Below are 25,856 nucleotides of genomic sequence, written 5' to 3' on the forward strand. Positions count from 1 at the left end.
TCCTGACTGAAAAGAAAAGCTTGATATAGATTAACCACACAATTTGCCTACACAAGCTTAGAATGAGAAATGATTTATAAAACACGAAGGAAGACCACTAATATATCCCTCCCAACAGCATTTAACACTTGGGTGCAGACCTGATTCTCAAAGCATGCAATAATATTTGGTGTTTTAATAATACTTTTCCACCCATTTGCATTGATGCAATGCTCTGCCATCTTGTAGTTCTGCAAACAGAACATAAGAAAGAGGTGTTGGGTGTGATTTAAATTGCTTTACTCCCATGTGTTTACTCACCATTTCATCTGGGGAAATGCAGCCATGGGCACCAATAGCTAATTCTCTCATCCTGGGGATTTATCAGTGATAACTTTAAGAAAATCATTGCTACTGAAGTCAGACTAAGCACACTGCTCAGGGTAAGCAAAGGAATTGAACTAGCTCCCAGTGTAATACCGTCCCCTCTCCATAGTGACATCACACGTCTTAACACAATGCTAGTTAATCATAGGTGAACTTCCTTGCACAACTGCATGATGCTGAGTCCAGTGAGATTTTAATTAGGTCCAGAAGGTCAAGGAAATGCTGATACTTCTCTAGGCTCCCCGGAGATGCCCAGAACCTTGCAGGGTGGCAGCCTGCAGGCTGAATTTCCTTCCTGGATTTGATCTTCTCTGTTATGCCTTTAAAAGAGGTGGAAATTGCCTGATAAGACAGCACACAAAGCCTGTACACTGAGTATCTCCTTCCATGCTTACATGCTATGAAGTGCTTAGAGCCAAGACCTTCTGCTAGAATGCTGTGGGTCCACAAGGAAAATCATAAAAGAGGCATTTGATGCCCAGCATGAAAAAGCTGACAGTGCTGTGCTTTGTGGATATTCATTTCTTCATTCCATGACCCAACAGTTCAGGTCAGTGATTCATGAAATCTGTAAAACAAGCTCCCTCACCTCTGCAAATGCCAGATATATGCAAATCATTTCTTGACTAAGGCAAATCTCTAGGCAATCAGAAATGTGATTTTTCTAATGAGACACAACAGCCATGGTAGACACAGTGTGTGAATCTAAGCCCTAGCTCTGGATGATCCTGATCTTGCCATGCTCTACAAAATATGAACCTGAATTAGTACCTGCAAAATCATCTGTGTCTTTATACTGGACCAACTTCTCATTGAAACAGCTGGTAGGTTTTCTAACCTGGATCATAATATCAATTGTTCCCTGCCCATTTCTAGCAGACTCACTGTCCAGTGAAACATGATTTTGTGAAAAATATACTTGGGGCAGTATTCCACTATAGATGGTGAATCTCTCATCATATATATTGATGAACTGGAAAAATCAAATATTTTCCATGAGCTAAGGAGGGAATTAATAATAAATGAGCTGTGCTTTCTTATTTTAATATGCAAATAAATTAACACAAGCTTACAATACATCTAGAAAAGGTCTATAAGATATTCAACTAATTTCTATCATTGTCAAGCATTCATAACAAAAACCCAACGTTTTGCATAATGAATTATGAAGATTTTTGATATAGGGAGCTCATTAAAGATAGAAAAGAGGACTGCTTTTCTTCATTACTATTGGTATCCTGAATCAATAAAATGGATTAACCAAAAAAGGTGTGAGATTTTTAACGCCGGTCTAAAATCCTGCCAGGTAAGAACTTCCATACAGTATCAGTACTGAATGGCTTAAACACTCTCCAAGAGAGGCCAGAAACAGATACTATGATATAAATGATGCACTGATTGAACTGTCAGTAGTATGTTTGTCCTTGACATCATTCTGGTGTTAGCATGTGCAAAACATTTTTAAGAAAATCAATCTAATCTTGAGAAAGTTAAAAGAATGAGGCCAATATTAGTGAAAAAAATAAAGACTGAAATCGGTCATTAGCACAAGGCAAAAAAGCAAACAAAGCATCTCAGGGTTGACTTAACAGTCTATAAATTCTGTGGAAATCATAGACATTCTTTGAACATCCAGTCTCTCAAGGCTATTGGTGTTTTAATGAGTAACTAAAATTAGCTGAGGGCCACCACTAGTATTTGATATACATGGACCCATTCTTGCCCCTTTCCTTTGGTATATATATTGTGTCGTCAGAGTTATGGGCACATTTCTCAAAGGCTATCTGAATGTAATATGGAATACTAAAGACTTTAAACACACAATTCTTCTTTTCCAATCCAAACTTAATTTGCCCCATTATTATAAATTCATAAAGAGATTTTTTCTTATTTAATATGAAAACAAAATTAAAATTACAGATGCAGATGCAGAAAAGTTATTAAACTCAGTTTTCCCAATGCTTAGGCTTTGTCATTTGTGTTACTTCTCAAGATGCTATCTAAAATAAAGGGATACCTGTGAGCCATTGAAATTTGAAGTAACCAAAGAAAAGAGAATAACCTCTAAAAACGCCATGCCTTAATTATTTTGCATTTTGAAATTTCTATTCATATCTCTTGCACAGAGACCACTCACTTAACAACCAAACTAGTAATATTTTCAGTTATGCACTTGATAATTCTTCATCTTACCAGATCACGTTTAAAGTTAGAGACAACAGCCTAGCTGAGACCACTTATCACTGCAGACAGATGAATCACAACAGGACTTCTCCCATATTTTGCTGTGTAAGACTTTCTGCCTGAATACACATGAGAAGCAGTACGCAATGTCATATGCAAATCTGTCCCTGAAAGAGAGTTTTAACCTCCAGTCATCTCCTGCCTTTGGAAAGTTGTTGGCTATTCCTGAAAACAGCAGCTTGATAGAAAAAAAAAGTATCTGGAGGGGAAGGGGAGGTGGGGCAAGTGTAGCCCGTGCATCTCTAGAACACTGATGCAGAGGAGCACAGGGTCCAGGATGGAAATCTGTAGTGTGGAGTGAGTGAGCTCAGCGTGTGCCTCGCCAGCCCAGAACTCGTGTCCCTGCTAGATCCAGTACCACACCGACCTGTCCAACAGGCAGCTTTCTCCTCTGCTGATAAACCCATGGAGAGCTTGTATGAGATGAACATGTTTTAAATTTTCTTTAGAACTCCTTATTTTCTTCCCTTTCCCCCCTGCCTTTCTCTTCTTTTTCCCTTTCTTTACTTTTTTCCTTTTATTTTTTCCTGTAACTTTGAAGTTGACATTGAAGTTCATCATGTCACCATTTGAAGCAGACATTGATATATCTTTGTCTTTTTAGAAAGTTGCCTCTACATATCAACTGTTCAATTAGATAGATTTCACGTGTCTTAGAAATAACTAAAATAATTCTCTTATTTCCAGCCAGCACAGCCAGTAATACTTTTCAAGCTCAAGATAGAAATAAGAGGATATTTACCTATTTTTTAAATTTCCCTTGCATCTTCTGATAGGCTTCAATGTTAAAAAGGGAAAGGCATGTGTTTTTGGAACCACTTAAACCTCAGACAAAATGTTCAATCAGACACACTGCCTCATTTTTACACCATCACCAGCATGTCACTGAGAAAAAATGCAGCTTTCTCTGCCAAATGTGGGCAATGCTAAAGAACCATGAAACAAATGCTTACACAGATTCATAATCCAGGATTTAAGCAATCAGTGTTCTGTAGAGCACTATTCAGCTACATAAACCCAGTGAACTTCAACTTTTGTACTTCTCCTGTAAAAATATACATGAGCATATTGCCACACGGCTGCCTATAGTCTTCAGAAAATGTTGCAGTTTCTCACAAAGGACCACTGACTTCAGGCATCACCACCAGCAAAGGCTACAGCCTAGCTGAGCAAGCTCAGCAGCAAAACAAAGTTAAATTTTTCAAGTTCTTATGTGGGAGATGCTGGAGAAAAAGAGGAGGATGGTGGAGAACACAGCGCTGGTCCAAAGCTGAACTACCAGTGTGGTGTTTGTGGGAAGAACTGAGAGGTAGTGCTATTTTTAAATGCCACTTTGTGAGTTTTTAAATTCCTTCTCCCTGCAAACTATGGCCATAAAGTTTCCAGCAGTGACTTCCCCTGTGATATTCCATACCAAATTCCAAGTAAATAAAATTATAATCCTTCTATCAACATTCCCCTCACATTTACCATTTCCCATTAAATGAGTGGAAAATCGAATTCTTTTTAGAAGGCTTCAATTACAGCAGATTATTATGCTTCTCTCTAATTACTGCATATAAATACATACCATGTAATACAGTTTATTGTACCCTTAGTGTACTTACAGTAAATAGAAACCAATATGCTTCATCCAGCCCATGTATTTTGACACATCACATTTAGCAATTTATCTTCATTACAACCCCTTGCACTGTTACTGACATCCTTCTCAGAGCTGTGCTCAAGTACCACAGCAGAAAGACTGATGAAGCTTGTATATATTGATTTGTGACAAAAGCAGGGCATTTGAGAGGCACTGTTACCATTCTCACAGCACTAAGTTGGCCAAAAAATTAGCTGCACTAAGCCAGTGCTCTGGTCCCACTTCTCATTAATTAGGGTACATGACTTGGACATTGAAAGGCTAAGGCTGCAGTAACACTATTTTTAAACCTATTGCCTTCAGTATCTTTGTCACTTCTGAAGAGATTTAAAGTTCTGCCCATACTTATTAACAACTACTTTTATTCTTTAGAGACACTTTGAATAGACAAGTTTTCCACCGTGACAAATGTTAAAGATAATTTCTGAATGAATCTACAGTGGTAAATTTAAACATAGTTTGGAGGAACAGAGATATACTACGGACAAAGTTTTCAAAACTGCTTAAATGACCTAAAAGCCTGCACCACATGTGCTCATCAAGGAGAGACTAAATAGCTTCAGCACTTTAAAAGCACCAGTTTATTATATACCGCTACCAAAAGGATAGAGAGGTCATGTCTCAGTACAGACAATTCATCCCTTCCAGCATAAAGTTTCAAAGACTGTTGCTAGAATTTCACACCAGGCTGTAACTCTTTTGGTTAGGTCTTTTGCTAAACACAGGTCTTGCCCCAGTAATTTCCAGCAAGCTGAACTCCTCAGCGGTGGGTGTGTTTTGCAGAGGCTTTCTGTGCTGAAGTATAAAGCAACAAAACATCTGCTACAGCGTATTCAAAAACTGCTCAGGGTGAGAAAGCATGTGCTCAGATCCACTTTCCAGGCTGAATGCACAAGTCAATGAAGTGTAGCCTGGAGTCAACAATCCTCTCCCATGAAGCTGTCATGTACACTGGAAAGCAGATCAGGGCCTATTCATATTCTGGACATCTCGAAATCAACTGACACCACACAAGGGTGCAGATCCTGTCTGAAATGGTTTAATTTTTTCTGCTTATTATCAGACCTCCATCTCTTCAGCAGCTGTTTGCATAATATCACGTAGCAAAATAACTAGAGTTTGTAAAGCTGTCAGACCAGGATTAGGAGGCATCTACAAAAAATGTAGGTAGAAAAAACCCAGTGCTTTTTTCCATAGCTCAAACTCCACTCATATTCTCCACTTCTAGCTTCCTCTTTTTAGTAAATCAGTATAATACAAGAGCAGAAAGAGTGAAGTGTTAGCAGAGAAATTATAGAAGACAACACATATCCAGAAGAAGGAAGAAGAAAAAGAAGGAAAGAAGAGAATGATGTGTTCAATTATTGAAGGAGAATAAAGAAAATCACCTGAAAGTTGCATCTCACTTGGAAATACATTGCTCTTTTCATTTACTTGTGAAGCAAGCATGTAACTCTCAGGATTACTTTTCTTCTTTCAGATGGATATTTAAACACTTCATCCCAACTACAGAATCTTTGAGAAAGTCTGTGAAATAGAACAAATGCTTCTGGCTTGTTTCATGTGAGAAAGTAATGCAATCAACTGGTCATTTTCCTCCCATTTCAGGCAGAAGCATTCCATTAATAAGAAAGAGACCATACTATATAAAATCCAGAGACACCCAATTTAAATCTCAATTATTATAAAGGGGACTCAATTTCTGACTTCCTCATTCATCTTTTGGTTCAAGGTCTAGACATATTTCTGTCCTCACTTTGGGACATACTCTTTGGTAAGTTGGAGCCCTATGACAGCAGCCTTAGGTACATTAAAAAATCCATGCGGACACAGGTCCATACATCCAAAGAAAATAACTAAAGGAGGAAGGAGGAAGAGATGCACATGTGACCTGGGCCTCAGTACTTAGTTTGCAACAGAATTCTTGTGTACTTACAAGGGAAGTCACTTAGATTCTCCTTTCCTAAGCATGTCAGCCTTAAAAATACACATCCAGTCCTTGCCGGTAATTCATGTTTCCTCTGGTATGGACAGGGACAGCTAACTCCAGAAGAGCAGCTCTAAGCTATCATGGGAAGCAATCTGGAGACGAGCACTGGCACTAAACACAACTACAATGACTAACATCTGCCATCTTATTTCACTTCATTTGCCTAAACACTTCTCTGAAAGAGGTGGAAATACTGTTAATAATGAAATTTGATAAGTAAGTACTGGCTGGTACAGGGTACAGCGTCTCTGTCAAATTCAGGTAGGGAAGAGACAACTTTATTTAAAATAATTAAAAAGTTGTATCTAGGAAAAGTCAGTCAGTGCCTCACACACACACACACACACTCACACACAATGGACAAAGGGGAGCAAGGGTTGCTAGATCAAGTACTAATCAGAGCTTTTCAAAGGGAGCCAAGTTTGCTCTCTTTTACATCAGACAAACTCCTGGAAGAAGGGTATGAAATGAAGCTGGAAGGGAAACATTGAACTACTGGGAGACCACGGTTGTCTGGGCAATTAAGGCCTCCCCAGGGGGTTAATTACACAGAGACAGACAGGCATTTTAGAAAACGTTTCTCAGTTTGCCATGAGAACGAGCACAGCTTGACCAGCCTGGCTCTGGACCCCAGCTCATGTGCAGCAGGAACTGCTCCCCCCAGGAAGCAGTGAAGGTCAGTGTTTCATTACGAACTCAACTGGTCAAAGGGTCAATTTGGCCACTGGAGCTGTGTCTCTACCAGAGTCTGTTTCCCCTTCCTGAACACTGTTCCAAGGTGGGTTTTACAATGTGTTTTCCCCACTTCTGCAGGACACACTGCTCAGGTGTTTCTCTTCTACGTAGCCTGCCCTCCACTTTACTCTCCATTCACAAGCCTCAGAGCAGCCTATGAGACACAAATTTCCCTTTATTACATCTTCAGTCCTCAAAATTTTGCAGATGGTTATTTTTGCAAAGCAGATAAAATTCAGGGGAAGGAGTACATTAACTCGTATTAATGACTAAAGCCGAATTCCTATAAATAATTATTTTTTAATTTTTGCTATTAATAGTAGCACTTTCCTATCTGTAGGGGAATCCCCTGGAATATGTGAATTTGGCATGTTTTGCTGAGGTCTCTGAGACAAACACATAAGTCACAGAATTACAGAATGCTTGGTGTTGGAAGGGACCTCTGGAACTCATCTAGTCCAACCTCCCTGCTAAAGCAGCTTCACCTACAGCAGGCTGCACAGGATTGCATCCAGGCAGGTTTTCAATATCTCCAGAGAGAGACTCCACAACCTGTCTGGGCAGCCTGTTCTAGTGCTCTGTCACTCTCACAGAAAAGAAGTTTTTCCTTGTATTCAAATGGACTTCCTGAGTTTGTGCCTGTTGACCTTGGTCCTGTCACTGGGCACCATTGAAGAGAGTCTGGTCACATCCTTTTGACACCATCTCTTAAGATATTTATAAGCATTGATAAGATTCTCTCTCAGTTTTCTCTTCTTGAGGCTAAACAGGCCCAGATCCCTCAGGCTTTCCTTGTAAGAGAGGTGCTCCAGTCCCCTCATCATCTTTGCAGCCCTCCATGGGACCCTCTCTGGTAGTTCCTCACCTTTCTTGAACTGGGGAGCCCAGAACCGGACACAACACTCCAGATGCAGCCTCAGCAGGGCAGAGTAGAGGGGAAGGATCACCTCCTGTGCCATGCTGACCACACACTTTCTTAAGGTGTCTCAGGACACCACTGGCCTTCCTGGCAACACTGGCACACTGCTGGCTCATGGCTAACTTGTCATCCACCAGGATGCTCTGCTGAGCAAAAGAGACTTCCAGACCTAAGATTCTCATCAATAGATGTATTTCAAAATCAATGCCCCTTTCATTCCATTTGTGATCTATTCTGACAGTATAAACTGGAAAGCTTGAAGATATTGGAACACATGATTACTAACTTTCCAACTTAATTAATCCTAAAAAGGGAAAAATCCTTTTATTTCCCTCTATTTATTTATTGCATGGAAGTGTAAGAATCTACAGTGAATTATCAAGAAAAAAACCCACAACCCAAACTTGTACACTAATAATTAACCCTTCTCTCCTGTGTTCTGCACTAACTAAAACAATTTGGTATTCCTACTAAACAAAAATAAATATGGAATATGGAAATGTACATTTTTCTACATTTTGTTGCCAGATTCCACTGGGAACTATTTTGTCCAGATGTTTTTTAGCTTGTACAGATTTGAAGAGAATTTTCTAAAATCATCCTAGGGATGACTGATTATGTGGGACAACATGGCTTTTTTTACTTGTATCGAGAGGAATCAAGAATTCCTCATTTCACAAATAGACAAGAGGACAGAATCAAGGATCTTTTTTTACCCAAGGGAAAAAAACAGTGTGGTGTACAGCAACGTGAAAGAAAACACATGGGGCAAAACCAGTAGTTTACAAGTATATCACTCCATATCCAACATTTGTGAGCTACTTATAAAGAGAAACATTCATCACAAGGGCCAAGAGAATGGCTGACAATCCTTTTAGAAGGCAATTTTTAATTTGAAAATTGTTGTTAACAGTCCGAACTCATAAAAGCTAAAAAAAATTCACTGATTCTGATGATGCAGTGAATGTGAGGAAGGTCAGAGTTTGCTTTCATCTAAATGATTAGTTTGATATGTTAGATTCAAGATGCAAAACTTTAAGCATGTTTACTTGAGACACTAAAAGTCCTGACAGGGTTGGGGTCATTCGACCTATTTTTTTAAAAAAATATTTTGCTCTGGACATTCTATACAAAACAAAATTTAAGGGCTACAATAAAAGACTTAACTGAAGTAGATTACAGGTGGAAAACAAGTGTGCATATTCATTTTTTTTTCCTGTGCTTGTGAATTGCAAAATGTTCTATTTCTTCTGTATAATCAGGTGATTCTCAGCTTTATGTGAGTCTATTATAAATGAAGAGAAGGGAGAATACCACTCTCCTGGAACAGGAAGAAGTGATTTTAAATTACAGAAATCAGTTAAGTATTTAGCATATATTTTCCACTTAAACTTACCTCCAAAAAATGTTCTGCTTGCTGTTCCCGGTCCAATTTTCTTGATGTTGTTGTAATCAGACCTGTGAAAAAAGGATGATATTTGATTGTCAATACCCACTGAAAAATATTTATTTCTACCAACCCGAAGACAAATTTAGTTTTAAAATACTCGAAGGAAAAGAACTATTTGAACCTATATCAGACACAGATTTCCTGACATCTTTCAAGCATTTGATTCTCAGCCCAATCAGTATGTCTAACAATGACTTTTAATGAAAAATACTGTGAGAAAAGTTACTGAAAAACAGTTAACTGTGTATCTATGGTTAACACGCTACATTTATTACAGTGAATAAAAAAATTTACTAAAGAATAACTGTTTGTCTTATGATTAAGGGTTTTAATGAATCATTTGCATTTGACTGAAATCTTTCTGTAAAAAAAACTCATTAAAGATTTCAGAGTTCTCAAACAATTAGGATGATAGGATGCTGATTACTTCCATGACAAGAATACTTGACAAAGAAGGTTATTTCTGTAATAACTACTTGTATATATAATGATTTCCAAATGTAATCATTATAATGCATTAAAGGTTTTGTACTACAATTTCATCAATTTGTTTCATGCTCAAATTGAGTCTTTAAAATAAAGTACCCTCTTACATGAGGATGATCAAGATATCTTTTTTTAAGCAATGTACTTTCACAAATGATTAAACTCTTGTGAGATTTCTACCAAGAAAAGAAACTGAAACACTTCCAAAGTTCCCTCAAGAAAAAATGACACATATCTCCTATGAACATAACTTAGTTTTTTATTTTGTTCTTACTAGATATTTAAAGGGCAAATTTGAGTTTTCCCTCATACAAAACATTTCTTTGGATAGGAAAATGCATCGTGCCTGTTTTGTTATACATTCCAACAAACAAAGGGATCAACTTTTCCTAGATATAAAGCTGATTTTAGAGACAATGCCAGTGGACCAAGTTGTTCTCCAGAATTCGTCTCTGAGATTATCAAGGAAAACAAGAAAATAAATTCTCTCTGGATTACCTATTCTATTTATTTATTTAATCAGACTAGCCAAGCATCTAAACACAAATCCACAATGACCTTGAATTCTTAAGAAACCCATCAACAGCATCTTACATCTACATAACACTTCTAGTCCCAGAAGGCTTCTACAGCTGCAACTGCTCATACACTATCACCTTCTCCCTGGAGGAATCATTTTACCTATTTTGGTGAGAAGGGGAGAAATATTACTTGAAGTAATGGGATGAAATGAACACAGGGAAGTGCACTCTGCTGCCAATATTTTAGACTTGTTACAAGATCTATTAGACCACAGAAGTGACACCCAACAGCAATCAGAGTGCATCACTAAAATTACATGGAAGAACCCGGTGCTGGCAAAAAGCTGAAAAAACAAAACAACTGGTACTGCCTGCATCAAGCAATTGTAAGTATTCAAAACAGTTACACCATATGGGAGACATCTACTCACTGCAGGAGTTTAAACAGACATGACAGCACGGATGATAAATTTGTGTCATTCACACAAGATTCTCCCATGTCTAGAAAGAAAGCAAAGATGCAGGCAAGAAAATCCTAATTATGAAGGAATTTCAGCCCCAACAAATTGATAAAGTAAAATTTCAGATTTGAAATATCCTTATTCATCACATGCACAGGCACTAGGGATATCTATCAAGTACAGCCTAATCACAGTTAGGAATATTGTAATTTTTATAATGTTCTACTTTCTTCCTTTCTAATGTGTCACTGTGAACTCTACCTACTTTCTTCTTAAACAAGAAATGTCTAGCTGTAAATTATAGAAGGTCTCTGTCCTCATCATCTTCATCAGGCAGATGAATTCACGTTCCTTTTGAAGAGCAAGCGCTAACATCTGAAACTGAATATGAAAACTGTCAAAATAAATAGTACTTATCTTTCACTGGTAAAACTAAAAACTGTTACTAGTACATCTACCTCCTTGCAAAACTACTGTTATTACAAAAGGATTTTTTGTTTTCCTTTTTTCAACATAGAGTCTTTTTGACTGCAATAATGGTCAGAGTGCCTTCATACCTGAATTTCCTTCTAAAAGAAGTATATAACAAATCTCCACGACAGAATTGCCTATATTTTAAATGTAGCAGATCTTAGAAGATTTAGCAGTCGGACTTAAGAGCTGATCCTAAAGGGCAGGTAGCAAGCCATCACCATCAGTTCTGATTGTGAAGTTTGAGGATCATGAACCAGCACAACTGATTGTTTTTGCCTTAAAGACAGCTCTACATAAAACTGCCCATTCTGGGCAGTTTCATTAGGATGTAAAAAAAATATATAGAAATAATTGCTCATATGTATATTCCTATTCTCTGAGGAACTGTCCCATCCAACACTCATAATGGCATCATTGCAGTATCCTGGCTGCTCCCTTTCACATACATTTCTGAAGTCATGGATAGATCATGCTGTGCAATGCTACTTTTTAAAATATCACACAAAATCAGGTGTCAATTACTTGATATTAATATTTATTTAGTTACAGTCTTGTATTGGTATGGATACGAATCTGGTCCTTTCAGATTACAAAACTGTATTTCAAGAAATTCTGAAAAGCAATCATCAAAACTAAAAAAACCAATACACCAGTTATATCTAAGACTACCCACAGCTTTACCAGTCCAATCTCAAAGAAATTAATTTCCTGGGTTTTATGAAAATCTTGCTGTGTACCTCCCTCCTGTATTCAGTACTCCATGCCATAGATACATAATAATAGCAATATTTAGCAGGATATAGAACTTTATTTTCAAGATACTGGGGCAACTGAGAGAAACTTGACTTTGCACAAGAGACCATATCCCAGTTTTAGTTCTTATCTAGCTGCATTAAATTGTCATACTCTGTTATGGTGTAAAGGTATTATCTAAAGAAAATAACTCTCAGAGAAAAATTAACCCAAGGAAATTATGTTAGGCTGCACTCCTGGTTATGAAAGAAAATCACAAGGGGACAGTGATAAAAAAATGACCCTTTCTTTATTTCCTATCTTCGGCACCTGCCATAGCCCTTACAGACACAGCCATCTGGACAACTCCCCAAAGGCAGCTGGGAAATGTAGCATGCATTTATCAAAAAAAGAGTCAAAAACTATAACAAGCTTCAAAAGTTGCACAGCTATCAAATGGTTTCTCTCAAATTTCAAGGGAAACATCATGATCCATCATGGAGATATTTGTAACTGTTATCTTTAAGAACATCCATAAAAGTGAAGAGGAAAACTGTATTCGATAGAAAAGTTATTTACACTGAAACCATTAGCTCACAAGCAAGGTTATGTCATCCCAGTCACAGAATTTCATACTTTTCTTTGACTTTCTGAGTTAAAATATCTCTCTCTGCATTCTGGCACATCTGTTCTTCAGACTATATAAATGAAATGTTTTGTGAAACTTCAAAACATTGCTTGAGCCAATATTTCAGCTTGCAGGCAACTATATATTCTTATAAATCTTGCTTTTCTATGATACCTGCCACTTTTGCTGTTGGAATATTTTCCTCATCTTAATAAATGAATAATTATTGTTCCCCTTCTGTTACAGAGTTCAGAAATGCTGGAAGGTGAACAATCTCACCCCTCACAACATGTCCCATTATACTGCAGGACATGGTCACAAGTCCCAGCTGACACCAACAGTGGAACATCCTACCTCCATCCTTCCTCACTGTACACTGCGTCAGATCATCATTGTCTCCCGCATTATTCCCTTGTGAAAGGAAATTCAGCATGTAGATGGAGAAGAAATGGCAATGTTCTTCATCCCATCACTTTATAATCTAGGTGGGAGAACCAGAGATGTAGGGTGGGCAAAAAGGCAGACCTGCCTTAGTGCTTAGTTGTAGCCATAGTGACACAAAAGAAAGAACAGGTTCAACACAAAGAAACCCTGACAATTTAGCCAATACATCGGCCTATACAATCTTCAGCCAACACCTCATCTTGGAAACAAATGACCAGTCATCAGGGCTCAGATGTGTGATCAAGACATTTGAGCAACACTTACCACTGATGCTTGGGATAATGGTTTTAGCACTTTGAGATGTGCTAAAGAAGGGAAAAGTTCAGTGAAACGGATCAAAACCGCCTGAGTTACTCTGCATTTGCAATTAGTAAAGCATGCAGTTACTAAAGTGCAAAAGAAGAAATGTAACTTACTAGCAAGCAGTAACTTGGTGATAGATCTGATGCCTTAGAAGTAATGCCAGGTATGTGTGTGGATGAATACACATATATGTCTGTATACATTATTGATCATGACATAAAATCAGCAATAGTTACGAATTCAACAGTATGAGTAATGCTTTATACATTTATTTTTTTTTACAATTTGATGATGATCAAAGTGAAGGTGACAGCCAAAGATAAAACAAAACTAGGATAGCCCAAATTGTCATCTGAGGATCACATATTTATTGGACAACACTGTTTTAAAAATGTCATAAAATATCAACTAGTGATTCAGAGTAGAATATGCACATAAGTCTTAATTTATATGCTGGAAAAATTAAGCGTTTCTTTATTTTCTCAATGTTTTCTGATTTGGAAAACTCAAGGCATTCACTACCTCTGTTCTTGGAGTCAAAAAGCGGGGTGGCAAATGCAAACCTGCAACTAACTCTGCCTTAAATGCTTGAATTAGAGTAGTCAACTGACAATTAGGATTTTCCAACTGAATAATCCATGCTCTGCCTTCAGTTAGCTCTCTTGTTTCACAGAAGGGTGCTCACAGAAATAAAACCTCTGTGTGCTGAAGTAGATAGACCATGCTAGACAAATACATACTTATATACTGCATATACAAATATTTGACAATGTATATTTACGTCTGTGACATTTTATGTCTACCCAGTAAGTTGAATATTAAAAATTATCTTAAAATGCACATATTTACAGAGGTATATTTAGCTCTATTATTTACTGATATTCATTCTTTCAATATATATATGCACTATTGGAAGAATTTTTGTTGGAAACAAATTAATTCATGGACTTAGCCACAGAAGAAAAATTCATCAAGGGCTGTTAAATGCAAAGCCTATGGCAGAGGAAATCTTGAAGCACTGGATAGCTTCAACAGTAGCACACAAAGGGAAACACTGCTGTGGGTTTGCTTATTCTGATGCTTATTCTCTGCACATCCAGAATAGCTTACAGCTGTAGGTGTGATAGTAACTAAACTGACCCTTGACTTAGAAGAAATTCACATATTTTTCAATACTATGGCACTTAGGGACCACAAATTAGTTTGCCACAGGCTATTTTCTAACACAGATTGAATTTCCCTAATATGGCTGTGAAGCCAAGGAGAGTTCAATAGCCTTCTCCTTATGAAATTAAATTATTTTCATTCAACCTGTGGATGGATAACCTTACCTGAGCTGTTTCCTGAAGTACTGCTTAAAAGATAACAGAATCTGGTATGGAGACACAGCATATTTTACTGCTATCTCTGGAAGTGTTGCAAATTTTATAGTTTAAAGAATAATTTAAAAAAAAAATTCTGAAGAACTCTTTTAGTTGATTTCTTATTCTTAAACTTTTTTTAAGTGAAATATGAAAAGAGTATAAGACAGGTGACAAGCAGGCTAAAGTAAAAGAAGCCAAATAAATTTCTCTATTTTAAGCTGAAAGCTGAATGTCTTCATAGAGATAGGAAGGTGAGAAAGAAAGTAACGTCTTCCCCTTCCCCGTCAAAACATTAACAGGAATACAATTTACCGCATGTTTTACTGTCCATTATAATTTTTTTTAATTGCTCTGCATATTCATAAAAAATATTTCATTAAGAAAGTACCAGTGTGGGATGGGTTGGAAGTATGAGTAGGGATGTCAGGTTATTATGCAGGGTTTAAACATTAACCTCACGACATACTGCCTGGCTCCAAATCATAGCAGTAAATGCTTTACACCCTTTCCACTCGCAGTGGATTTAGGGTTTTTGCCCAGGACTGCCAGGCAGCACGAGGCCATATATGCCCTGTAACAGCCACACAGAAGTAGTCTGGATGGATTAGCCAAAGTCTCGTCTTAAAGCTTTCTAGTCCCTAGGTGCTGAGAGAAACTTTGTCCTTATTAAAATATTGATCCTTACCTTCAAAGAGAACAATTTTGAAATGGAAACAAGAATATAAAATTAGAGACCTTTCTCTGCAGAGTTCTTGTGCCCTGAGAGGCTCTGAGCATCCTGCAACACTGAGGCTACTGTCACAGCTCAGAGCAGAGGCACTTCCCAATCTGCCTTTCTCAAATATTGTAAGGAATAAGGACACAGAAAGAAAACCACAAGAAGATACCAAAGGAAACATTCTGTGGAGTTACCCTAGAAAGTTCTGCATTGGAAAAAAATGCCTTGGGATTGTTTGCTGAAAATACAGGCCTTTTAACCCAATCAGTTAAGCAGATAAAAGGAATAAGTAAACCAAACATGGTTTTTACAAAAATGTTCCATGAATTCACTGACTGGATATACACACTGCTCGTTCACCAGAGCCCCAAGGCCAAATTGGCAGAAATTCATATGGGAGTTTATGGGTTTACTGATGAGTTTATCGGAAATGTCAAATATTTATTAACTGTACACACAAAGGTATGAACACAGCCCCTCCACGCATATACTGAACAGAGAAGAGAGTACACAGCTGCTGAGAAATATAGCCATCAGCTGTCAACTGTCCCACTACTCTTTGAAAGTAAATTTAAGAGTTCAGATGGATAAAAACAAAAGTGCAGCCACAATAAATAGCATTAGGATTTCACCATATATTCAGGAACGTAAAACTATCGCATATTCCTAACCACAGTAATTCTATTACCCACAGGCAGTGAGAGGCATTGTAAACACTCTAACAGAACATTTATCTCCTGCAATAAATTAGGGATCGACAAAGCAAAATTGAATTTCAAAGATAAATGATAGAAAACGACGTACATTTTACTTAGAGATGTAAACAAACATATCATTTTATATAATTACACATGTAAACCTCTAATTTAGAAAGACTGTATTCTGATCTAAATGAATGATACTTCATCGAGCAAGAAAGAGAACCCACCAGGCGAGCCTGTGCAATTATGTGGAGGACTGCTGCTTTATTGTTTTTCCTGAGGTGACAATGAGAGTGAAATGACCTCTTTGAAACAAGCTAGATCTAAAAAATGATTGCTTTTAAAAACCAGTTACATTTTCTAATGCATGGTTATGTCTGAAAAAAAATAAAGGAGAAGCCGAAGCAAAACCTTTTTGTTCCTCTTTGGTTGTCCCTTCTGTCTCTCTTTAAGAGTTCCATCAGCTTATTGCTGAATATATCAAAACTCTGAACAAAATGCACAGCAAACATTCACTTCAATGAAGATTTCTGGATTATGCTTTCCTTTAAAGGCAGATTCTGTCTTTTTTTGTTCCTAGAATATGTTTAAAGTGACAATATGGTGTGCCAGTCTGTTCAGCCTGTAGAACAGGGGACTCAGAGGGACTCCCTTTCATTCTTCAAAACTTATCCAGCGCAGTCCTCAGGAACTGCAGGAAAAGCCACTGCTCTTCTAAATATTCTTCTTCATTTGTGGAGTGGACAGGTTTTCTGGAACGCATATTCCTCCTGGAAGCTTGTTTGAGAACATGAATGTTGAATGCCCCAGTTTCCAGACAGACTGCATTTATGAAAAACTTGAACCTTCATTTTAGTCAACTAAACAAACCACACTGTATTCGCTTCCTCTCACCTAATGTATTTGCCATTACCCTTCTTGCACTGCAGTTCCAACCCTCATCCCTCCTAAGCCTGATGGATGGAGAACACTGTGCTCCAATAACATCTACATAGCCCCACTAAAGCAGCCTAACTACTGATTCCCGTGGATGCACCTGGCAGGGAGCAGAGATCGTGTATTAGTCCTCAAATGCACTGTTTTGTTTACTTGATTAATTAATTTCTACTCTTCAAACTCTCAGAGATCCTTTCTTCCCCCCCCCCCCCACCCCTTTCCCTAAACTCTCCGGTTTGGACGATGCCTGCTAACTCTGGATGAGAGCAAACTCCCTCTTTTGAAGCATAATTGAAGAAACCACCGAACAAATCATTTGCCTAGCCAGTACTTGAGATAAGCTGTTAATGTATGCCCTTCAGCATGCAAATTCCTTATTCAAGGCTCATAATTTTTATTTCCTCTTTAGCCAGACCCGTACGCACATATCAATTTGACTATTAATCTCCATGTCCTCGTACCTCATAAATTCTGCAGTGCAACCGTATCAAATGCATTACTGAAGTCCACGTAGATGACACACAGAGTATTTCTTGCAACATCATTTATCTTATTAGTGACATCAAGACAGGCTGATAAGATTTACTTCTGGTAAACCCATGAGCACTTTTATCTGGTTTTCTACTTATTTTCATGTTTTAATTATATTGTCCTTCAAAATATGTTTGAAAGCCTTGCAGTTGACAGAGGTCAGACAAATAGTTCTGTGACTAAAAGGCTTATTTTTTTACCCTGTCTTCCTGCTCTTTACTGCTGACATTTTATTTGTTATCTCCCAAATGCATGGCTCAAATCTCTGATTTGATAATAACCCTCAATAGTTACTTGTGTCAGGAGTCGTATTTAAGGTGCCAGTTCTTTCACATTTCTGGAAGGGAAACTATCATAGTTATTCTTACTTGATAAAGGAGTGATGGCAGTGAGCTGGGTTTGGTCAGGAAGAAGCCACATCCAAACTAGCTGTGGACAGCAGGATGAGGTCTGCAAAGGTTTCTGTATCAAACCACAGTCACCAGTTGACTGTGGTCACTTTGGACCGCAAATACCTTCAGGCATCTCAGTTCAGGCCTGAACTCAAGTGGGATGAAACTCAAACTGCAACCCCAGAAAGCCTTACTCTAAAATGATCATTTTATGACCCCAAGGGATCCCTCCTGACCTGCCCTTAAGATTGCAGACAGAGTCTGCATTATTTAAATTAACACTGCTGCATTATTTAAATGAAAGGACGGATAATATTCAACATGCCCAAGCTGCACTGGCTCCTCTAGCACAGCTGATGAGCAATTTCTCCGCATTATAATTGTTGCCTGAGTCATCTCTTAGGGTTGTGATGCTCTGGAACAACTGAGCAAATGCCCTTGAGGGACTGTCACACAGGGGCTTAGCTCTTCTAAAACACTTCACACAGGAGTTCACGGTTTGTAGGGTAAGAACGTTTTCAAGTCCAAATCCTTTATTTAGGCTCAAACAAACACAAAAGAAGTAGCATTCATATCTTCTTTTGTTTTCTTCCCTTAAGAAGAACACTGTTGCCTAAAAACCCAATTGCTAATACGATGCCTCAGCACAGATTTTTAACATCCCCCTCCATGGCTTTCATTTTCAGGGAGAAATTACAGAATTCTATTTGGGTTATAATTAGCATATCATTATTACTGGCAGGAATAGCTATAAATACATCTAACTGGTGGCTAGCTTAATAACCAGCACACATAATGATTATACAATTTTCTTTAATTTTTTTGTGCACAAAGGCCTCATAATTCTGCAAAAGTGACGACTGAGCCTAACTAGACTCTAGTTATAACTTATGCTAATTAATGTCACTGTTTGCAGAAATGAAGACTTACATAATATCCACGGCAGGGTTAGGTGGTGCCACTTCCAGAGGAAAGGGGCTATGCAAATATTCTGCACCTTGGGCCTGGATACATCATGAATTATTATTCAACTTTTTTCTCTAGCATATTATGACAAAGGAAGGAAAAAAGAATAATAAAAAAGTCTCCAATGTACGCTTTTGTATAACATATGTATAGGTCACAGCACGATGAAGTCCTGGTATTTTCTTTTCTCAATGGTGGAGGAGGTGCAGAGGATGTGCAGGGCGCAGCTGTCAGTTTTCCTCTCTAATCTAGACACCCTCATTACCTTTTAAAGAGAAGTGATTTTGCATTTTTCCCTCAACCAAGCACAGCTATTGACAACAGAAAAACAACACCAGCTTTTCTCCCAAATGCGTTAAAAAAAAAAAGAAAGGTGCTGATCCCTCATGACCAGCAATTGTCTTCAGCTCAGTAAAGCCACAGTGCTGGGAGAGCAGTGCCTTGTGCTACCTGCAGATTTGCCAGATCAAGTCAATCTCATCTTCATCCCTAATAAAAAAATGATTCATTGACGAGGTGACCTTCCTGATCTGGAGGCAGAACACAGAGCTGTGGAAAGAAGCCTCACAGAAAAGATATATGGCCCTGTTTCATGATATGCAACTCACACCACTGTCAAGATCCGCTGCCCTTCTGAAGGTGCTCTCCTGCCTACGAAACACCTCTGTTTGGTTTCCAGCTCACCCTCTGTCTTGGTCTGTAACCTCACATGGGACATTTTATGTCTCTGTACTTCAGTTTCCCTTCCCATAAAATGGGATAATGGGTATCATTCTTTGTAAAGTGCCTTGTGATCTATAAAGGAAATAATGACTTCTGTTAAGAGTAAGATATTATTAACTAACAATATCATAAAGCTCAACTATAACAGCACAAAGCATTTTCTAAAATCTGCCTCTTTTTTGCTTCTTTGTGTAGGGATTTATAAACTTTTATCAGTGGGTAAAATACTGTATTAGCTGTGAGCCTCACTTCAGTGGCTTAGCACATAAAAAATAGCAAAAATACACAGCAAAACTAGAACAGGAACAGCAGCTGTTTTTCTCTGCGAAGCTAGTGCAGTGCCCCAGCATTGTCAAACAGCTGTCAGTGGGTCCTGGGTACCAGTGAATCTTTGGTTGAGGAAGAGAAGTGGAATTAATTACTTGCAAAGAGCTCTCTCTTGTTTTGAAACAAACGGAGAGGTGGGATCCTTTCCACATGTGCAGGCACATGGAGCGCAGGAAGGGCAAGCAGACCCCATGTTCAGTTGCTCAGTCAAGGGTCTCAGCAGCACCCCATGTACCATTTCTGCTGGCTGCTGTTAAACCACGACACTGATCTATTTATAACTCTAACTGAAAAGAATGAGGCTGGAATGAGAGTATAGACGGGACAGAGGAATAAGGAGATGTGCACTGGGGGAGGATGTGAATGGGCATCAATCCCAGCAGAGAAGAGGAGACTGAAAGCAGGGATGCTAAGCAAGCCTTTGCTACCAATGGGGCTGATGACAGAGAAGCCATTACTAAATGAATGAAGATGGAGTGGTGCTACTGCAAGGACTACTTTTGGAACAGAGGCACTGCATCCAGAGGCAGTGACAAGCAGCTGATGGAAGTACTGCAGCTGTAGGGATAACCGCAATTTGATTTTTACTTTCTCCTGCCTGAAGCTCAGCACTGCTGTTTTGCTCCAATACTACTCATATGCTTCTTTGCTATTATACTTTCTAAATTCTCATTGACAGTTGGTTAGCGCACAAGTCCTCATATTCCACTTCCTCACCCTCTGAAGGCCCCAGATATCAATGCTGAACTACCTGAAAGGAGTATGTGTGTGACTTGATCCAGGTCTCACCTGTGCTTCTCCCCTGGTCACATAAATGGGTCTCTCAGGTCCTCTCACACCTGCATGGTAGAATCGTGTACCCAAGGAGCAATCAAAGCTATTCCTCTATTCCTTCCTTGGTTTTTCCAACTGAGTAAATCAAGTCTCCTTAGCTACCTTCCTTTTGTCCAGGTCCCTATCAGAAATATTAGGATGCATATGGATGAAACAGGAATGGAAATGTATACGTGTGAAAGCATCAAAAGAAACAACAGTCAGGTTTGCAAGAATGATCTGTAGTGCTAAACCAAGGAGAAGACTGAGGAACATGCTGTTTACATCTGGGCACAGGGCTCTGATAAGGTCTCAGCATCGACCTGTCAGCAGAAGACCTGTAGTTTGGTAACAGGAGGAGGGCAACAAGGTTCCAGTACGTCACCTATGCTATCATGCTAAGAGAAAGACAGGTGATGGCCTTACAGATATCCAAGATGAGATAAAGGAAATCAGCAATGAGTTACAGAAGCCAAAGTAAGCAAAATTGAGATGTAAAGGTAACTGTTAACTCCTAGATGTTTTAAAAGACCTGTTCAAAACTCAGATCCTTGCCACTCAAGAAGAACCCAAGAGACACAGTGAGGTCTTTAGTTTCCCACAAGAGTCATCTTGGCCACAGCACCTGAATACATATGCCTTGGTGTGCAGAGGATGTAAGAAAAACGTACTTGTGGATCAAGTTAAATAACATAAAATACCCTTCTCTCTTCACAAGGTCCCACACTGAGTTTTGTTACACTTAGCTGTGACACTCTTATTTCAGCTAGTTTTAATCTAGGCAACTTCTCACTAAAATGGATGCCATGTTTAACTATCCTGCTGACCACAAGCTGAGGAGAACCATGAGGGTAATAAACATGCCCATTGTGAAACCTATTCTGTGGTAACCTATCATGACTCAAAAGCTGGTTGTTATTGCACTACTGGATACAAAGGCTCTGAGGCAGAGTAGGATGCTTGGTGTGCTCATTTGCATCTCATTACCCAGCATGCTCTTCCTCCTCAGAGCTATTTTCATAGTGGCATTGTTGTCCGAGCCCTGGGAACAAGTGAAAAGATCTGGTGACTTTAGATGCATGCAGTTCTTTTCTACTTGCTTTGCTCCCCTTTTATAATGAAAGGCTTTGCAAAGTGGGGGAAATGAATCGATTTTCCATTTTTAAGGCTGTATGAGTGTGGTGGTTTTTTTAATTATTTTTGGGTTTTGTTTTTTTTGGTGTTCCCCCCCCCACCAGTAGTTTAAGCTATCAGGAGCAAATCTTGAATAACAAATAAGATTACAGAAATGTGAGCCTAATGTTCCTCTCTATGAGGTGCTGAAGCATGAAGGTTTTGATCGAAGAGTAAAAAATGAGATTTAACTTCCTTCTGATTTAAGTTTCGTTTGTACAAAGAACTTTTTTCAGCAAAATGTGATTGCAAGCTCATTATTCAGTGAAGGGCAAATATCTTCTATCACAATCCAGTAAGATCAGCAGCTTTTTTTTTGTGTTACAAGCCTCAATGAAGAGAACTGAACATACTGGCTTCTGTCATTGTCTACATCTAAGACTGTGATGATTTCACCCTGTCCAATTCATTTCAAAAGCTGTAGCTTCCAATTAAATGTATAAGTTGTCAGCCAGAGTAAGTGTCTATCATTTGAGCCAGATCAGTTTTGGTTTCTGGCAGTTTTACTCCATCAAAGGGTTGATTTACAGATCAGTTACTTTTTTTTTTATTCAGTTCTGAAAGGAATAAAACTGCCTCAAACATGGGACTCAAAACAACACTAAGTTACCTAAGTTTTCCATTGTTTCCAATATGTTTTATCAAATTAGAAATAAAACTTCATTCCTCAGTGACTTTATAGTTTTCAACATACACTTAAAAATAATAATAAAAAAAAAAAAAAACTCCAGGAAAATCTAAGAACCTCAACATCATGTTCTTTAACAGCATCTAGCATACAAAGATTACATTATACCCTATAAATGTCAATGAATTCAGCACCAAAAGCCTGTGTGAGGTATGAGGTTAACTCCTCCTTGGGTTAAACAGATTTCTCCCATTTTACAGATAGGTAATCTTAGCTATTAACGTAAAACTACGTGTTGAAGACTGGTGCTGTGCACTGAGAAGCACATTTAAAACTCTTCAGTCCCTCAGGTTTGTGTTTTAAGAATGTGAACAATATTGAGAGTTCTTCTTGAGATAAAAAATGGGTAAATGTAGGCAAAAATAATGTACACATATTTGACACAGAGTCTCTACGCAAGGAAAAACAATGAGGTTTTGGGTTTTTAAGGCTAAGACTCAGTACCTCCTTAAAACATGCAGAGCATTTTCTCCTTGGGCTTCTTGTGGCTGGAGGCTGAGTGGCATTTCACAGCAGGATCCTGTGAGGATGCTTTGAAGTGCTCCGTGCTGTATAACCCTTGATGAATCAATTAGGCCTCCTCATTTACCCAAATTATTCTTTCTATTTGCGGCATTGTTTTTAGAGCAATAGCAGAGCCCTAAGTCTAGAAACTGGTCAGGTTTTATCTGCTGTAGGTAATGCTTGGTGAAATTGAAACAATCCAGAGATAAAACACAAATGGATTAGGTTTTTAAAACATTTTAAGATGGAGGAAATCACTATCACATAGCTTCTTAACAGCCCATTATCTACCAAAGCACATTGTACTGAGCTAAGAGCCACTGTGTGGGTCACAGAGACATGCAGGAACTGGGAGCAGAGACCAGAGACTGCTTGGCAGCTGGGATGGGACTCCATCAGAGGCAGGATAGGCACAGATCTAATCCCATGAACAACAAAACACCATTTTCTAAGGGGACATGATGTCTGGTAACAGCAACAGACAGAGCTGAGTGCACTGTCAGAGGACCTGGGCAATCCTGGTGGCTGCTCCAAAGAGCAGTGATGATGGTCCAAAACCATGGATGCACAGAGAGCTACAGCAGCCTTTTCTCTCCCAAAAGCAATCCTTGTATGAACTGCAGAAATGAACTGAGGTAGCAATAGTGCAAAGTAACAAAATAATCAACAACAGTCCATTAAAAGTGAAATGAGCAACAGTTCATTAGAAGTTCACTAAGACCCCCATCCAAAAATAATTTTGCTTTGTCAGTTAAAGGAAGGAAGACAAAGTGAGATTAAATATATGGAGTAAGACATGGATTTTTCCAAGAGTCAGTAATATTTCCCTAGCCACACCACCAAAACCTGTGTCAAAGCCAAGGGCTAGCACAGGTGCCACAGACCATGATAAGACCCTGGCTAACTAGGACAGGAAAGACTCACTGTGCTCACCTGGATCCTACCTGACTGACAAACATCCTCGTCAAAGGAGAGAAACAGGCACCTCTGAAGCATGATTTATATGTGTTTTTTTAGCTATCCAAGCTAAGAGGAGATAAAATGCAGTTTAGAGGTGTCTATCTCTTTCCAGTCACTACAAAAGGAAGTTTACAAAACCAGCTCAGGTGCAGATGCCTACAGTTTGATAAGGGGAGTCCCACCCTCTGTGTCCTAAGATAAAAAACCCATCAGGCAGATGAGGGAGGCAAAATGGTATTGTCTCTTACCCCTGCAGATCCTCCTATATTTCAGGCTGTCAGTGTGGCCTCATGGCATAAATTAGAGCAGCTTCAGAAAGCTGTGAAGCAGCTCTATACCTCTTATTTTAGGCTACATCACTGTTTCCCATCACTGATATTTCTCTGGGATGGTCTGCTGGCTGGCCCCTTTCCCTATCTCTGTATGGGAAGGGACCCTCCTGTCCCATGGCTCAGATGGTTCCTTCATCCTCCAGCCACTGGAGTGCAAGGAGGGAGATAGCACCTGTGACCCCTATTTCTGCTGCTGCCATAAATTCAACTTTCCATTAAATTTTTATTTCTAGGTCAAGACAAGAATGATAGATTAAAACCAAAAATAGCTGAGCATTCAGTATGGATGCTGCTGCAGCACAACACTTTCAGCCTGCCAGACCCCAGACAGCCTCCAACTATGCCAGTTATTGATTTTTCATACCAAAACATTTACACTGGCACAACCCCCAGTGAGTGCAATTATATGGGTATAAAGGTGCTTTATACTAGCACAGATTATGAGATAAACAAGCTCATTTATACCGCTGTAACTGCATTCACTTCAGGGTATTTGTACCGCTTTAATGATACCAGTGTAGTTAAAGCAATACAACTTGTGTCTACAGACAAGACCTCAGCCCAATGATAATTAACACAGGCATTTCCAGCCACTCTGAGCAGCTGAGGTTTGTGTTAGAAATAGCAACTGACCCATAACAATTTGCAACAGCATCAGAAACCTCTATAAAACAGCTCCACCTTCAATTGCTTTTTCACATTTGCAGGAAGGATGTTTATTGTGCCCCTTTTAGCAGGCGGCCCCAAGAGCTAAAAGTTGCTTGTGGCCACTTTCCTCTTATGTCTGGACAGCAAACCAAAAAAAAAAAATCAATTCACCCACTGACATTTTGCTGTGAAAGAGCTAAGCCAGCACAAAAACGCTGATAAAAGTGGCGGTTAACCCTGTGCTACCCTTATTGTTCCTTATTCACCAGCTCTGAGTGCTTGAGCAGCCCATGGAGCACGGGAAAAGGGGCTTTGCCATCTGTTGCTAGGGCTGACATCACCCCTATTTGCTCAAGCATTGCTCCTCGGGGCTGTGTTTGCATCATTAATCAGCATTGGCCCTGTACTGGCCCATTCAGCAGAGCCTCGTCTGTCAGCTCTGGAGAACCTCACTGCAAAAAGGAACTGCCAAAGTGCTTGGCCTCACTTGGACAGAGGTTTGGATATACATCAACATGGCTTTCGACGGAGTATTTGTCAACTTGTCCTGGGAGAAAGTGCCCTGCCCTGCACAGTACACAATTTGACAAAGGGAGGAAAAACAATCCCAGACAACCACCCCTATCTCCCACAAGCACCCTCCATGAGTTAAACTTCACTCCAAACCACAGAAAACCAGACT

The 25,856-nt window shown here is 39.0% G+C and overlaps 1 protein-coding gene across 11 annotated transcripts in view; it reads right to left on the minus strand.

Annotated features, from left to right (window-relative positions):
• Nucleotides 1-25,856, minus strand: part of FAT3 (FAT atypical cadherin 3) — a 405,288-nt gene that overhangs the window by 123,709 nt on the left and 255,723 nt on the right. For all 11 annotated transcript variants that reach the window (XR_004355164.1, XM_032678484.1, XM_032678483.1 and 8 more), the window contains one exon: nucleotides 9,296-9,357. Coding sequence is in view for 10 of the 11 variants with exons in the window: in XM_032678484.1 (XP_032534375.1) it covers nucleotides 9,296-9,357 (62 nt within the window). In the remaining variant the exon portion in view is untranslated. The remainder of the gene's footprint in view (nucleotides 1-9,295; nucleotides 9,358-25,856) is intronic.

Source organism: Chiroxiphia lanceolata, chromosome 2 (assembly GCF_009829145.1).
Source record: "Chiroxiphia lanceolata isolate bChiLan1 chromosome 2, bChiLan1.pri, whole genome shotgun sequence".
In the NCBI taxonomy this organism is placed as follows: Eukaryota; Metazoa; Chordata; class Aves; order Passeriformes; family Pipridae; genus Chiroxiphia; species Chiroxiphia lanceolata.